At 44.2% G+C, this 16,668-nt stretch overlaps 1 protein-coding gene across 1 annotated transcript in view; it reads left to right on the top strand.

Moving 5' to 3' along the window:
* LOC104622413 (tolloid-like protein 2) overlaps positions 1-16,668 on the top strand; it is a gene marked incomplete at its 5' end in the record, with an annotated part of 37,958 nt that overhangs the window by 18,333 nt on the left and 2,957 nt on the right. The window contains 9 exons of the mRNA XM_010289180.1: positions 1,675-1,791; positions 5,399-5,544; positions 6,158-6,353; positions 10,416-10,541; positions 12,258-12,418; positions 13,184-13,364; positions 14,569-14,694; positions 15,501-15,628; positions 16,252-16,465. Coding sequence (XP_010287482.1) covers positions 1,675-1,791; positions 5,399-5,544; positions 6,158-6,353; positions 10,416-10,541; positions 12,258-12,418; positions 13,184-13,364; positions 14,569-14,694; positions 15,501-15,628; positions 16,252-16,465 — 1,395 coding nt within the window. The remainder of the gene's footprint in view (positions 1-1,674; positions 1,792-5,398; positions 5,545-6,157; positions 6,354-10,415; positions 10,542-12,257; positions 12,419-13,183; positions 13,365-14,568; positions 14,695-15,500; positions 15,629-16,251; positions 16,466-16,668) is intronic.

Genomic DNA, 16,668 nt, shown 5'->3' with positions numbered 1-16,668 from the left:
AGGAGTTCGCTCGTTCTCGTCCCTCATCTGCGTTTCCTCTCCTTGACACCCTTGTTAAACTCCCAGTCTAAATGCAGGAGGCAGTTGCTCGGTGACCCTGGAGGAAGGAGCTTTGCAGGGCTGACGCTGTTTGTTAGCATCCCCTTTGGGAGTGGAGCTGGGGATGCTATTGGTACCGCTGCAGGGCTGTCGCGCTGCCCTGGCAGCGCTGGGCAGCTTTGGGGCACAGGGGCTCAGAATTGAACAGCCAAGTGAAGCTAGTTTTTGGATGGGGGACTCTGCAAGGGAAAAACGTGAGCAGGGAAACTACCATTGAAGAGAAACGAAGTTTGCAACTCGCCTTCCATCCAGTCTCATTTGCACTGACTGGCCTGTCACCTTGCATCCTTGAAGGTCATAGCCTTTCCAAAGCTGCCCAGTGATGAAGGGGGGGCAAAAGTGGCACTGGCTGACTGTGGGCAGCCGGCTAAGCGGGGGGGCCCTAGGCTTTTAATGCGCCGGGTTCGTGCCAGCTACTCTGCCTCCCGTACACGGGAGGAGCAACAGCCTTCCCTGCCTGCCAGTCAACAGGCTTTGCACTGTCTGTCTCCTTACACTTTTTGGAACCACCAGTGCAGCTTGTTAATGGGAACTACGGAGCTGTCTTGCAGGTAAGGCATTAGCCAGGTTTGTGCCCAGTGGAGGTTGCTGAAAGAAGCCTTGGCCTGGTGTTGCAAGGCCAGGATGCCCCATCACCGCTGTCCTGACTGAATTCAACCTGAGGAGCTGCTCTGCTGCTATCACATTCCCGCCGGGGATTCAGTTGCACGAGGTGCCAAGGCCACACTGAATTCAGTATATAGCCTTGCTGGTGTCAGCTGAAGTGAAAAACCACCTTCGCACTGTGTGCATACTCGGTGCTTGCTCTGTTTCCATGAGGAGCTTCTGGCTGGAGCAGGTAGAGGAGCACCAGATCAGGGTTGTTTGGGCTGCAGATGCCGCCTGCAGCTGTTCTGTTTCAGGATTCTCCCTTGCTGGCAGGATTCCGGTGTCTACCTAATGCTGGTGCATGCCAGAGAACTTAGAGCTGGGTGGTCCTTTGAGCAAAAAGGCTCTTGGTCACAAAGCTCTTGAAAGAGATTGAATCACTGCAGAGACTTAACTGGGAAGAGGTAGATTTACCAGGGGAGTGAGAGCAGAGGACGAGCTAAGGGGTGTTTTCTCATCAGCATGGCCACATCCTGCCCTCAGTTTGACTTGGACACTTTGCTCATGAGTGCAAAGAAATGAAGAAGTTTCTGGAGTCTAGCAGGTGGAAAGGACGTTCCCTAATGTCACATCTCTAGAAGGACAGGGGATGGTTCCCCACCCTTGCAGCTCATTTGCCCAATCAGGCGATAAAAGTAAGAGCCTTTTTGAATTTACCAGGGCAACAGAGGCTGCGTCTGCGACGACTGTATTCTGCTCCCAGCTGAAGAAAACCTTTATTAATTTAATAATTTAAGAGAATATGAATTAATGGGGGGAAATACCCAGAAGCTCATTCAAAAACACAAGTGGTGAGAGTGAAAGGGTGTTTTACACAAGCACAGCTCCTTTAACCGCAGACTGTTTGCTTCCTGGAGCTGCAGGTGCCTGCTATGCTGTGCTGCCCATCAGCCAGCAGATCTTGATCGTCTCTTTCCTGCCTTCTAGGTAGATTTTGTGGCGACAAGATCCCTGAACCGGTAATCTCCATGGACAGCAGGCTGTGGATCGAGTTCCGGAGCAGCAGTAACATCCTGGGCAAAGGCTTCTTTGTGGTCTATGAAGGTACAGCCTTTAGCTAGCAGTTGTCTGTCGCACCGCATGGAGCAGCCAAGACAGGATGCAGGGGTTTATGGGATCAGTAGGAATTCTGCTTCACCGTGTGGCTAGGCACAGCCCCCACTCTTGTTTTTATGGGAATTGGCAGATTTTGTGGGCTGTTTCAGCAGACAAGGCACAGATCTTCCAACTAGATCATCACATTTTTGGGGGGACAGCAAGATGGCAGCACAGAGCAATAGCTTCCATTCATAGGCAAGGTTCTCTTTGCCCTGACCAGTCCCTGCAAGCAGCAGTGCTGGGTGTAGCAGGAGCTCCTTCCGGTAGTTTAACCGGCAAAGTTCAGTTTCAGATGATATGTTATATATCACTTAATGAAGCTTATTTGATTTTTTTTTTCCCCCTCCCTCAAATGCAAAGATTGTTCTTTGGTTTCTCCCTTGTATGTTTTACTTACAGAAGATTAGAAATTAGCATGTCAGATCTTCTGCAGGTCAGGTACTTTGGAAACTTGCATGGCACTGGGATGCTGAAACCACTTCAGAGGAGGAGCAATACTATCAAAGTCACTAACAAATCAGTAACATACCTTCTCCATATAGACTTATTTTTTACAGTAATAATTCTAAAATGTATTAAAAGCCTTCATTGTCCTCTGGGCAACAGGCATTTTCTTAAAGCACCAGTGTTGTCAACAGTGTTGAGGTTGACTGTATTGGTACCGACTTTGCATCTTCTTCTTTCTGCAGCCGCAGGAACAAGCATGACACTGGAAACCCAATGCCCAAGTGTCCAATATACTAATGAATAATGATACTAATAGAGGGAAGTGAAGAAAACATGGGGCTGTTGGGGAAGTGCAAATAAAGCATATGAGGATTTCACAACAGTGTGGGGCTAACAAATCCATTTCGCAGGATAAATACCTGGTTTTTGCAGCAATTGTTGCCCCAGAGACAGAGGTAGCTTGCCTGATTTTATTTGCTTTTAATGTCTCTCCTGAGAAGCAGCTGTTGCCCTGGCCCATGTGGTTTGTAACACCCCTTGTGTGGTGGTTTGTTGGAGTTAGAAGTGATCAAACTAATGTGTCTCTAATAGACTTTTATTTTGGCGTAGTGCTTTGGTGGGCTAGTCAGCTTAATTCTTACAGTGGGTTATTCCCCAGTGATATCTGCTCCAACTTTAAAAGAAAAATAAAAAAAAGCAAGGTGAGGAATATTTTTGGAAAGCAACTTTGTTGTTCTTCATCATGCATGTTAATATGGCATCATGCTTCATATTGCTAAATTACATTGAAAGAAAAAAAATTGTGTTCATTGGCTACATGCCAAAGTCACTGTGTAAAACTTTCTTTTCTCTTAATAGTTTTCCGTATTTCCTGTTGATTAATAAATGTCCCCTAAAAGTTCAGTAAACATGAGCAATGCTTGCTCCACTTGACTTTTGAGGTGAGAAAATGAAGTGAAATGTGCATCTAGTGGTTAAATTTTGCATTCCTCTGACCATTCATGTTTCCTGCCTCTTCAAGGCTCTGGCTTTTTATGCCCTGCAGGAAACTTCCCATTGGAAAGCTATGAAGTCTATTGCTAAGCCTGAGAGCAAGCACAGAGTATGACTGGTGGAAGCCAGCTTGTACCACAGAAGCAGTGATGGCCCATTGCATAGTTCTTTTCTTAGCTCAACCTCCTCTTGTCAGAGCAGCAGATAGTGAGTTTATCTACATCTCTGTCTGTAATTTATTTGCTTTCAGCAAATGAGAGAGTTTCAAAAAATCTTCCTTAATCCCTATTTCCCTCTGATGCAAGCTCTGGTAATGGCTTGTTTCTCTCCTCTGTTGTCAGGTAGCTTGCTCAGCTGTCTTGTGACTTCTGTGTCTAGGCAATAAGGATAATTTTTATTTTTAGGAGGCATTGCCCTTAAAAGTTTAATTTTCTATCAATTTTTGTCTCTGTGTTGCTGTTAGTTCTTTTTTTTTTTCGAACTCTTCTCCCTCAAACAATAAAAAGCCAAAGTGGATTTTAGCACTGCTTCTCTGTCCCCTGCTTTAGTGAGAGTGCATTTAAACGCTCATGCATCTGAACTTTGCTGGGAGCTCTGTGGGTGAGGACAGATTTTTGGATTTGGATTCCTCCAGATCTTGGTCCTAAAGTTTTCAGTAGATGGGAGGAAAGAAGCAGAAGCATGTAGCCACATGATGGGAGAATTACTTGATACTAAATTATAGTTAAAGTAATGAAAGTGTCCTCATGATTCAGTCATTTTGTTCCTTTTCTTGTATGAGAGTCAAGATGGGAAGATGCTGGTGGTTTTGCCCTACACCACTGCTGCCAGCCCTAAATTTGTCATTGTTATTGCCTTCTCAGGCTCTATCAGTAGACGTTCTTTGCATTTTGCAGTAAAGCTCTTTCAGTATACTCGGCACTCAGATGAATTTCAGTGTGAACTACTGCAGTACACAGAGAAAACAGTGTTTGCTGGCTGACAGTTTTATGGCTGTTAAAAAAAATTGTCAGTTCTCTGCTCATGTAGTCCTCTTTCTATTAGGTGAGGGAGACAGTTCTTGAAAGGGTCCTTGAGAGGTTCTCTCGAGCACCGCTTGTAGCTCTGAATATATGAACTCAAACCACAACCTAAATATTCAGCTCTGCGGCTGAATTTTGGGTGCAACTAATTTGGTGGTGCCTTAGCACTGATTCTCTAAGAAAGAAGTTAGCACTGCACTAGTGAAATGGGGCTTTTAACTAGGTTGCAGTTAAACGTTAGCAGCTTACAAGGCAAACCCAAGACAATGTTACCTAATGCAAGCCATTTCCAGGACACTACAGGGAGACCCACATTTGAATTGCTAACGCAATGCGTTGTGAGGAGACCCCAAAGGTGAAGAGGGTTGGTTGATGTCTGGCAGGTGTCATTGCACTGCCATCTCTCTTGTACTGACTGTCAGTGCTTTTTGTTTGCTTGACTTTAAACACAGCCGAAACATTCATATGCCTTCTTGAGACGTTTGTGTCATGCATCATGGGGTAACGCAGGTTTTAGCCTGTGATCTTACTTTCATTTGTAACGTAGTCTTGCAGACAATTATGCTGAACTGCTATTGTATTTGAGGTCTCTGCTAGTTTTGTATTAAACTAGATTTTCCTTAAATTTTCTGTTCTTGGTCTTTAAACTTACTCATATTTAGCACAAAACTCCATTTTTCATGCACAGCAATCATCCTGATGGTGTCCTGGTCAAAAGCTCAGCTCATGCTTGTTAATATTGCCATCGTGTGGCAGGATTAGATTTGCAACTGGGGTTTTTTTTGTTTGTTTGCCAACTTGTCTTGGTCCTTAGTGCTGGTAGCAGGTTTTAAGCAGTTACGAAAGTGACCAAGAGTGTGAAACACACAAATCCATAAAAATTCTCTGGCCTGGTGAGTTTACCTTCTAAGGAGGTTGTCACAGCAAGACCAAATGTTAGATTCGGAAAAACTTCCATGACTTGTGTGTTGCCTTTGTGTAATAAGCAATATTGAAACAGATTTGAATGAGGAAGAAGGCTATGTATAGAGCAGGCTTTACCTAAGGAAAAACCTGCAATTTCATGTTTTTCCTCTTTGTTTTTTATGAAGCGATTTGCGGTGGAGAAATTAAAAAAGATGCTGGCCAGATCCAATCTCCCAATTACCCAGATGACTACAGACCTTCCAAAGAGTGCATCTGGAAGATCACGGTTTCTGAAGGCTTTCACATAGGAATCACATTTCAAGCCTTTGAGGTGAGAAATATCATTGTATATTATATTGTGGATATTATTTTGCCTCTGTAGATTCTGTTTTTCCTGTCAGAAAAGGTTTTCTCTTACTGGTTATAGGATGTCTTACACTCTTAGCTGGGTGCCCAATGATCTGTGTCTGACTACTGATATATGTCACAGACAGGAGTGGACAGGACCTGGGCTGGTGCATAAATCCCATCTATCCCATAGGTTCCTGTGGCTTGTGCACACTTACTGTGCTTGTCCTGGAAAGGGCTGACACCACTACGTCCTAGCTGTGACCCCACAGCTATTCCTTGAACCTTTTTGTTTGTAGTTGTTCTGCTCTCTTCCTTACAGCTTCTCATGGAAAAACAGCCTGTAGATAGTCAGGGACCAGGTCTCACCAGAGGATAGCCATGAAATAGCAGTAGAACTGAGATGTGCCCGGGCTTGAATGCAATTTCAACTGCTGAACAGTTCAATGGCAGCCATGAGGCAAGTACCTAGTTGTGAGCAGTTGTTTGGGATGCTCCTTTGGAAGCTGATCTCTGGCCAAAGTCTAATTGGTTAGCTAGCCGGACTCAGAGCACTCATACTAGTGAGCTACAGGCACACCCTTTTCCCATTGCAGATTGAATGGCACGATGCATGTTCTTATGACTACCTGGAGATCCGAGATGGCCTCACTGAATACAGCCCATTAATCGGTCACTTCTGTGGCTATGAGAAGCCAGAAGATATCAAATCCAGTTCAAATAAAGTATGGATGAAGTTTGCATCTGATGCAACCATCAATAAAGCAGGCTTTGCAGCAAATTTCTTTAAAGGTATGTGATCTAGTACCTCTCAAGGTCCAAGCTGGGGACCATTCATCCCTTAACCTACTGCTGTCCCAAAGTGATCAGTTATCATTGTATCTACTTGTAGTTAAGAGCTGTTAGACTTGTCTGTACAACCACCAATATCAAGTTTATATACAAATTGCTTTGGAAGTGTAGAAGCGTTTGATGCTGAGGCACCACCTCCCTGATTAAGACAGAAAGAAAGCCTATTGGGTCAGTACCAGCAGAGGCACTAACACCTTGCACAGCTGCACAGAATATGACCTCCATTTATCCATGCCACGGGATACTGATATTTTCAAAGAAGGTACTAGTACTGCACAAAGGATGTTAAAAACAACTCTAAGTTGTATTCCAGAAGAAACCTCTGGAGAGAGCATAAATTTGAATTCAAGTAGAATCCTAGAGAAAATTTCTGAGTGCTTTAAGAGACAAATGTGTTCCTAAACCAAGATCTTCTTCAGGAAAATGTGAATGAAAACTAAGATTTTTCTTAAGAGCTGGACAGAAGCCATGGTCCTTTACCGGCATCCTGGTGACTTGACAGAGGCAAGAACCAAACATATAACATAGGAAAATACCTGTGGAGCTGCTGTGAGGTTCTCTTAGGTTCTGAGAATTGTACAGAAATAGTAGCTGCAATGCCAATATTTGGATTGCGTTAAGTCTTTTATTTATTTTTACTTTAACTTTGGTCTTGCGTTAAGGGTGTCATGGTCAGTTTGGATCTCTCAAATTTACAGGACAATGTACTCTGTGAATTAAGCTTTATTTCATGAGCTCGTTAAGAACTACAGTAAGCAAACATGACAAACAGGGGCTCAATTCCCTTTGCTCAGACTAGTCTATCATGTGAATTCACTTATTCACCATTCAAGTCATAAGGTTTCATAATTTGTAACCCGTCACTCTTAATCTGTACACTTACGAGCAAAAAAAAAAAAAGAATTAGTTACATAAAATTTAAGTCACGAGTACGTTGTCCTGTAAATTTGAGAAACCTAAATGGACCATGACAAAGGGTGATTGCAAGATCACTGTAATGTTTCATTCCAGTCTCTGAACAACTCTCACAATGCCTAGACTTCCTTGTTTAGATTTCTCAGGTTCCATAAAGACCCAGAGAATAATTCTTCCTAAAGACGTGTTGGCTTTTTTCAGGAGCTTATAGTGCAGGCTGGCTGTGGCAAAGATGTCTTCCAGGGATTAGCACTACATGGAGACTTCTTGTCCTGCAGCAAGTCAGTCTGTAGAATCTGAGGTTCTCCTGCAAATTTGTAGAGGAAGAAATAAAGTATTCAGAAATAAATGTGTTTATTTTTTGTGTAAAAAAAAAATGCATGAATGTGCACTGCTAGTACAATTGCAGACATGAGTATTGTCTATAGAGTTTTTGCTGGCAGGCTAGATCTTGCAGTGTCTGCTCAGACTTCACATGTGTGACCCAGAAACCTTGTAGCTTGTGGATGGTTAGGGTGTTAAGTTTATGCCAGTAAGTCTAGCTGAGAAGCGAACTATATTTTCTTAAGCCAAGCCCCACAGTAGCCATAGCTACACAGCTTCTAGCCAGCTTGCATTGTGGGCAGAGCTGATGTCAGTTGGCAGAAACTGGGTAAGCATACCCACAGGCTACATGTGGAGCTTCAAGGTGGGATCTGAAGTCTACAGCCCGTACCTCCATATCCAGAGGGATTGTGACTACCAGCCACTCCACGAACAAAGTAAATGAACAAATTAGATGGCTCTGCAGGCACTCCTCAGACCGCCACCCATAGCTGATTGAGCAATGGGTCAGCTTTGCCTTAAAGAATTAATGAAAGGAATAGAGCTTCAATTACATGTCTTATAACATTGAAAGAAGATAACTCAGCTTAAAAAAAACAAAGTTAAGGATGGAGTTGAGTGTTACACTTTGTGAGAACTTGCAGTGGTAACTTGTAACTTTTCAGAGAAAATAAACCTGCAAACAGCTCAGGGAGAGTAAGGCAGCTCAGAGAGGGTAAGCCATTGGTCACATCCAAGACACAATGTCAGGAAGGTATGAAGAGCAATTAGCTCGTGTCCATCCCATCATGTGTATCTCAAAGGAAAGCTCTACGATCATTCTTTATTACTTATCTTCATTTTGGTAACAAATTATTTGTATCACTGAAGCCTATTTTGTATATGGTTGAAGTGTTAGTAGTGATGTGCTTGTCTTACATTTGTTGTGCCTTTCTTCCTCATGGCAAACACCAGAGGAAAGACAATACTTTGCAAAATATACCTGCCCATAGTCAGGACGTGTCCTTCCCACAGTAAAGACCGACCACAGGGGTTTTTGATGATTGTAGGGGTTGCAGCCTCTCTTTTCTCTCAAGATAAGTGATTTAACAGCCAGGTTAGAAACTATTGAACCTGTACCCAAGCATGGAGCAGCAAAGAAATACTCTACTTTCTTCATAGTGAATCCACAAACAGAAACCAGAAAATAAAATCTGTTTGGACTGGAACTCTTGCAGTAGGGAGTTCCTGACTGTGGCAAGGCTTTACAGTAAGACAGTGTTATCAATAGAAGAGAATAGAATATTTCAGTTGGAAGTAACCTACAATGATCATCTAGTCAAGGCTGTTCCTACTTGATCTATGTAGCAGTAACTGTTACTGGAACATTATATTGGGTGTAGGTGTCAGGGTGTTGGCAGTGGGAGGCTTCAGGGGCTGCCCTGTGCCAGACAGATGGTTGAAGCTGGCCCCACAGTGGACCCACTGCAGGACACAGCTGAGCCCATCAGCTGAGCTGATGGCGCCTCTGTGAAAACGTGTTTAAGAAAGGTCAAAAATGACTGGGAGAGAGAGGAGGAGGGAACAAAAAGTGCGAAACAGCAGAGCTAACACTGCTGGTCAGAGGAGGAGAAGGTGGAGGTGCTTCATGGCAGAGCAGATACTCACTGCAGCCCGTGGAGGACCCATGCTGGAGCAGGGGGAAGGATGAGAAGGAAGGAACAGCAGAGTCACGTACTGACTGTAGCTGCCCATCCCCTCCTGTCTTTTCATGCTTATGACTTTGCTGAAGGGACTGAGTGTAAGCTGCGGTGATACAAGGCAGTGGGGAGAGGAGTCTGGAGGGAAGTTGAGCCTGGGAAAGGGGGACAGAGAGGTGTTTTCCTTAAGTGTTTTAACATTTATTTCTTTTTTTTATTATTTTTTGTTTCCCAATACCCAAATCAGTACTCAAATATTTATATTAATTGGCAACAAATGAAGCTAAATTCCCCAAAGTTGAGTCTGTTTTGTCCATGACGGTAATCAGTGGGTAATTTGCCTGTCTTAACCCAGGAGCTTTCTTGCTCCTGTTCTTCCTATTTTCTCCACCATTCCACTGGAGTGGGGAGTGGGCAGTGAGCAAGCAGCTGGGTGGGAGTTTGGCTGCTAGCTGAGGCCAGCTCACCACAACCATGATAATAAAACCATCTATTAAGGGATGCACGTGGAATCAAGAGTCAGGGTGAGAAGCCAATACATCTGACTATCTGTATACTAAAATGTCAGCTCAGGTTGTTGACATGTGATTGGAAGAACATGACCTCAAAGTCTAGAGTAGCAAAACTTCCTGTGTTAATGAAAAGGAAGGACTATTTTGCATGTCCTTCCAGCTCCTTTGCCCCATTCAGTGGGCCTCCTGCAGCTCCCATTACTGTGGGCACCCTAACAGGCTGGTTCCTGGTGGCTCAAGTCACTCAAGAGCATGAGCAATTTAAAAAATAAAGCAAAACAAAAAAGCGGGGGCAGATGAGAACAAAAGGCAGTGAAGTCTTCACAGGAGACCATGTTTTCCTGCTCCTGTCTATAAACAGCACTCTTGACTGGTAACAGCAATTGTAGTCCGTTACGGTTTTGATGGTAGGAGTGCTTTAAGGACTTGTGAGGTTTGTTGCAGTGTCTGCTCCATGAGCTCAGCTCATCAGCTAATGCTGATGGTCCTTCTGTCCAAAAGTATTGCGTGAGGAATATGAGGGGGTTTGGGTGGTCAGGAAAGTGTGACTTTTTCTGATTTTCTCATGACAGAAATGGATGAATGTTCTCTGCCAGACAATGGTGGATGTGAGCAGCACTGTGAGAACACACTGGGCAGTTACAAATGCACCTGCGAGCCTGGCTATGAGTTGACAGCTGATAAAAAGAGCTGTGAAGGTGAGTAACCTACAGATCGAGGCATCTGTCTATAGCGTGGGTACTATAGGTAATAATAAAATTGAACAATCTTAGAGATTGTTTTCCTTTCCTCTACGTCCTCTTTGTTTCTGTTTATCTTCCCCCACATGAAAAATTTCTTTTTGTCAACATTTTCAATTGAAAAACAAGTGTTGGTTGAAAAACTGAAAATACTCTGATTCTCTATTGCCAAACGTCTCTAAAACCGGTTGTTCTTCATGTCCACATGTTCAGACCAGATCTCCCACAGTGCAGCATAAGGGAGGGTGGGCATTACAACCTAACCATTGGGTGGCCCAAAAGTATTTCAATCTAAGGCTGAATTTATTTTTTTTTTTAAAGAGAACTCTTTTGTAGAATAAAATTTGTTTTGCCTGCATGCAAAGCAGACATTCTCCATACTGAGGAGTAAATTTCCTTCTTCTGTTACGGGGGGGAAAATACCCATGTCTTCAGTAGAATCTGTTTCTGTCAGCTTTCTATTTATACAGTTAATCTCCTGCAACAAGTGTGTGCTTCCACCAACAATACAGCTGTTGGTGTGGTGAGAATCCACCCATTGTTCTTGTCTTGTACAGCTGCGATGTGTAGGGAGCTCCACACACTGTGAGTGGCGTTCTCAAAGTCACCTGGTTTGCCCTAACTTCTACTTTTGTCAAACTGTTTGGGGAAGGCTGCTGTTGACTTGGTGAGGGTAGAGTTAGGTGTGTGCAAAAGGCTTTTGGAAACTTTACTTTATTTTTAAAAATAGTTTCTTGCAACTTTGAGCAATCCAGTTCATACAACTTGGCAAGTGTTTTTGAACTTCACTCTTAAACTCCTATTTTAAACTTCATTTGTGGCCAATACAGGAAGGATGGTCTTTGAAATTGTAGTGATGCACATCAGAGTAAATTGCTTTTGTTTCTCCAGACTTGATTGCTACACTTTTTGTATTGAAACTGCTCCCTTGTCTTAATTCTCTTAATGCAAAATGGTGCAGGGAACCATTTTGGAAGCTTTTATCCCCATGGGTTTTGAAGATCTGGCCATATCTCATTACTTCCAAGAAACAGCAAGAAAAAACTGCTTCGTTGCAAATAAAATTTTGCAGCAAAAGAGCAAACTGAGGTTGATTCCTCTGAGGTAAAAGCCATGCCCTGCCAAAAGATGATGAGGCTGAGATGTCCTAGATTTTTAAAGGAAATGAGATAATAAAGCTAAGTCTTTGACTTCAATTTACCCTAGAGAAGATGCAATCCACAGATAATAAGCCACTGAAGAGTTGACAGGCGTGTCTTCCCTAGGATTCCATTATTCTTCTAATTATTCCATTATCAATAAACTTGAAATAGTAAGGTTTGTGGAACTGAGTGTGGGTGAATTTACCAAGCTGGCCTTTACAACTGTATTGTGCATGTCAAGTCAACTGATCCATAGTAAGTCCAAGGATAGAGAGTAAAAAGGAGATCTGTCTGACATGGTTTAAGTGGCTCTCGGGGCCCTAGCCTGGCTGCGGGAGTTTCACTGGTGATTTATAGCAGGTGAGGTTTCTGTCGTCATTGCAGCTCCCAGCATTTTAAACCTGTCCTGGAGGCCAGGATTTGAAATGTGCCACCAACCAGGATCTGATTCATTTCCTAGCTAACAGTGTGGCCCAATCTGTGTGTCTGAACAGAACCAAGTAAAACTTGTGTTCATTTATTGCCTCTCCAGCTGCCTGTGGGGGCTTCATCACCAAGCTCAATGGGACCATTACTAGCCCTGGATGGCCCAAGGAATATCCTACTAACAAAAACTGCGTCTGGCAGGTGGTAGCTCCAGCCCAGTACCGGATCTCTCTGCAGTTCGAAGTGTTTGAGCTGGAAGGCAATGATGTACGTAACCATGTCCCTGCATCTCAGAGGTGTGACTTGGCTAACTCAGAACTAGATAAATCCTTGGGGTACAAGGAAGAGGAAACTCTATCTTACTGGTGGAGCTTATGGTTGTTTCCCTGCCCTTGATACAATAAGCCAATAACACTGACTGTTCTCCTTGAAGTCTGGATCTGCTTTATCTATGGAGTGGAAGGATTAAAGCTTTTCTGTTATAAATGGGCTTATTTTCACTACCAGTTTTGCATAATTGTAGGTGTTTTCCATCCCGTCCTATCCCCACCCTTCCCCAGAGCTGCCTCTGCAGGAATATAATTGGAAATGAACCATGAAGTAGGGTTCTTCAAGGATAAATAAAATAACCAGTAAAAGAATCTTTTCTCTGCCCTGCCAAGGGCAGGGTGGAGTATGAACAAAGCATTCAGGTTTCGCTTTCCCCACTGTAAATGGGAACAGTGGTTCTTCCTTAATTCAGCAGGCTGCTGAATTTTGTTCAACACTGTCAGGTTCTTGGATAAGCTGGGAGTAATTATTTTAGCTAAATTAAATGGAACCTTTGCTATTCTGATGAACACACCTATGCTTTAAGACCAGAGCAGCAAGGGAAGGGGGTGAGAACACTGACAGAGGAGAATTTGGGGAAGTTAGGAGTGTGTTTGAGTATAAGGCTGTTTCTCTTCCCTTTCAGTCAAGCCCCTGTCCCCTTCCTCTGAAATGTTCTGTTCCAAGTCCATGGAGCTGAGAAATCTCCTCCTCTCTCGGCAGGTCTGTAAATATGACTATGTTGAGGTTCGTAGTGGGTTGGCTTCTGACTCCAAGCTGCATGGCAAATTCTGTGGCTCAGAGAAGCCTGAAGTAATCACGTCGTATGGCAACAACATGAGATTGGAGTTCAAATCAGACAACACGGTCTCCAAGAAAGGCTTTAAAGTTCACTACTTCTCTGGTATGTGGCTGTATTCTTTCACTTGCTTAGCTGTCTACTCTGACTGAACCTCTTGTTTTTGGTGAATTTTCTTCAACCTCCTGTCAAATCAGGCAGAGCCTGACATGGTTAGTTACATCTAAAAAGCATGATTGCTCTGTGTTGTGTCACCTTTCGTCTTGGTTTCTCAGTGCAGCGTATGGTCCAGTTTCATAGTGTGGTGTCAGCAAGATGCATGGATTTCTTCAATGACTCTAGTCCTTCCACAGCAGGAAGCAATGGGGAGCTTGATCCTAGAAGTTATTTCTATCCCTGAAGTCATTAAAGAAAAGCTTTTTCCTCTGAAACTAGAAGACTTGGAAAATTTCCAGAAGTCTTCTGTATAGCAATCCTTACCATCAAAGCAGTGCATGCTAGTGGGTGTTTCTAATCCTCTGTTCTGAATCCTTTGTAGCTCTTGGTGTCAGTGATGTACCTTGTTGGCAGGCAATCCTGGAGGCTAACTGTACATTGTATGGAAGTGGAAATTCAACTTCATGCTGTGTTTTCAGCAGAGACTGAGAAGTATTAATGTTTTTGAGGAGGGTGATCTGGCAAAATGGCCTTGAATTAAGACAGTTGCAGAGAATCAGGGCTAGGAGTTTGGCTTATTAAATCTGACAAGACAAAGGATGAGGTGGGGTATGTTTCATCTAGAAATATGTTTGGGAGTGAGGAGGCAGATGAGATTAATGAGGTCGAGGGAGGGCATTGGCCCAAATAAAACTGGAGATAAACTGCTCATAAATTAAATTGGACTGGAAACCATGAGCAGATCCTATGCTCAGAACAGTGTGATTCAGGAATGCATAGTCCTGAACACACAGGAGTGAACATCCACTGAGGCATATTTCATCTTCAGGGAGCAGCTTGTACCTTAGATCCTCTTCTCCGTCTACCTGCTTGTGCTCTCAGGCAGAGCTATTTAAAGATGGAGGCTCATCAGAGCATGTAGGAACTTGAAAATATAAAGACTAGCCAGTAGATTTTTGCCTAGGATAGTGAATTTGAGTGATGCATTTTCTGGAATGAAAGACTATTGAAGAGAATTGTATCTGGACTAAAAAGCTGACTGGACCAGCAGCAGAGGTTGGAGGTTTGCACTGGTATCTGCTAGTCTTGGGTATGGGACTTCCAGTCTGTTTTTCACTGTCAACTCGTTTTTTGTTGGTTTGATCCTGCCCAGACAAGGATGAGTGCTCCAAAGACAATGGTGGTTGCCAGCACGAATGTGTCAACACCTTTGGGAGCTACGTATGCCAGTGCAGAAATGGCTTCATGCTGCATGAAAACGGCCATGATTGTAAAGAAGGTATGGTGCCCACTCCCTGCCCTCAGGAAAGATAAGATGCTTCAAACACAGTTTGAGCCAGGGTGCTTCCTGCCCAGTGTTGGAAGGATGTTTGTACAGCACTGGAAAAGCCCCAGGTTGCTGAAAAAACTACCTAGAAAAAGGAAGAAGAGGGCTTGTTTTCAGCTGTATCCATTCCCCAGTCTGGCTCTCTATATGGCCATGGGGGATGGACAGGGTGGGGGCAAGAATTTGGGCTAGCGAAAGGAGCGTTTGTGGGACATCACCATTAGACTAGTCACTGCTGCTTCATTTAATTATTGGGGTTGAGTCAGAAGAGAAAGGATGAGCTGATCTAACTGCTTGCTGCTGCCAAAATTACCTTTCTGCACTCCTACCCCTGCTGTGTGCTGCCATGCCCTTCCTGTGTATGGCCGCTGGTCCTTGTCTGATCTCTCCATGAGCTGATTCAGCTTTCCAAGTCGGAAAAACAGCTCAAGGCTGAGACAGCACCAGAGTCACTGGGAACAGAGCAGATGAGGTGGAGGAGCAGCAGAATACATTTGGGAGTGAGGAGGTGGGTGGGGTGAATGAGGCCCAGGGGAATGAGATGGTCCATTCACCAGCTGCCATGTTAGCTCAAAAAAGTGTAGGATAAACCCACCAAAACTATGCAGTAACACTAAAAGGTCTTGTTCAGTGACTGACGCCTTCCCTCTTTCTGCCTTGTTGAGGGTCTCAGTGGGCAGAGGGGAGCATGTAGGATGTTACGTGGTTCCCATGTGAGACCTGCATCGGTGCCTCCATCTTGTGATCTCTTTCTCCAGCTGGTTGCGAGCACAAGCTGAGTGGTGCAGAGGGAATGATGAGCAGTCCAAACTGGCCTGACAAGTACCCCAGCCGGAAAGAGGGCACCTGGGACATCTCTGTAACGCCTGGCCACCGAGTGAAAGTAGTGAGTAACCAGTGAGTGGGAGCGCAAGGGGGGAAGCAGGCTGGATTGTGAGGAGCTGAACTGGCTTTCCCTCGCCTTTTCTTTTTTCTTTTTTCCCCCTCTTTCCTTGTGACCCACTCTGTTGGGACCATGCCTGCATAAGGCGGTGGCAGTGCCGGTCCGCAGTCCCTCTGAGGGAGAAGCGTCAGGCCTGTTTTACAGCGTGGCCTGATGCATATGGCAGGACATGCCCAAAGCTGTGCAGGTGGCCCATGCACTGCGGGGAATGATGCCTGGATCCCTGTGCTCAGTGGAAATAGTAGTGAAGAACTGCCCATTCGTTGTACTAGGCAGGGGTCCCGGCAGGAAAGTAAGAGGATACAAGGCTTGCAGTTGAAAACTGTTGTCATGCACGCATGTGAGGCAGCAAAGCTAAGGCTACATGGCACATTTGTATGAACTTCTGAGCTTCGCCACCCTGAGATCACTCTTGTCTGAAAGCATGCTATTCTGTTCTAGTTTGTGGAGGAAGTGGGACGGGCAAATACCATTTGACACGTTTCTCACTTGGCATTTCATCCTCTGCTAAATTGCATACTCAGATTTACAAGTGTCTCTCTTAATTCTCCTTATCCTTTCTGTAGACCTTCAATGAGTTTGAGATTGAACAGCACCAAGAATGTGCCTATGACCACTTGGAAATGTATGATGGGCCCAACAGCAAGTCACCTATCCTTGGCCGCTTCTGCGGCAGCAAGAAACCAGACCCTGTAGTGGCTTCTACCAACAAGATGTTCCTCAGGTTTTACTCCGATGCTTCTGTGCAGAGAAAAGGTTTCCAGGCAAAGCACAGCACAGGTAAGCTGGTTGCCTGCCAATACCCCAGTGCGATAAGATGTCATCAAATCTCACTGCGTTGTTTACCAGGCAAAACAAGAGACACTTTTCTCCCAAATAAGCTTAGCCTGAATTTTAAGTGGTGGTAAATTGTGCTAACCAGTTCCCAGACCATTACTGGCATCCTACCATAACTGCTAGCTTCCTTATCAGCTCAGAGGTCT

Source organism: Phaethon lepturus, unplaced genomic scaffold (genome assembly GCF_000687285.1).
Source record: "Phaethon lepturus isolate BGI_N335 unplaced genomic scaffold, ASM68728v1 scaffold29206, whole genome shotgun sequence".
NCBI classification, from domain to species: Eukaryota; Metazoa; Chordata; class Aves; order Phaethontiformes; family Phaethontidae; genus Phaethon; species Phaethon lepturus.
This window is presented reverse-complemented; position numbering and strand designations above follow the sequence as displayed.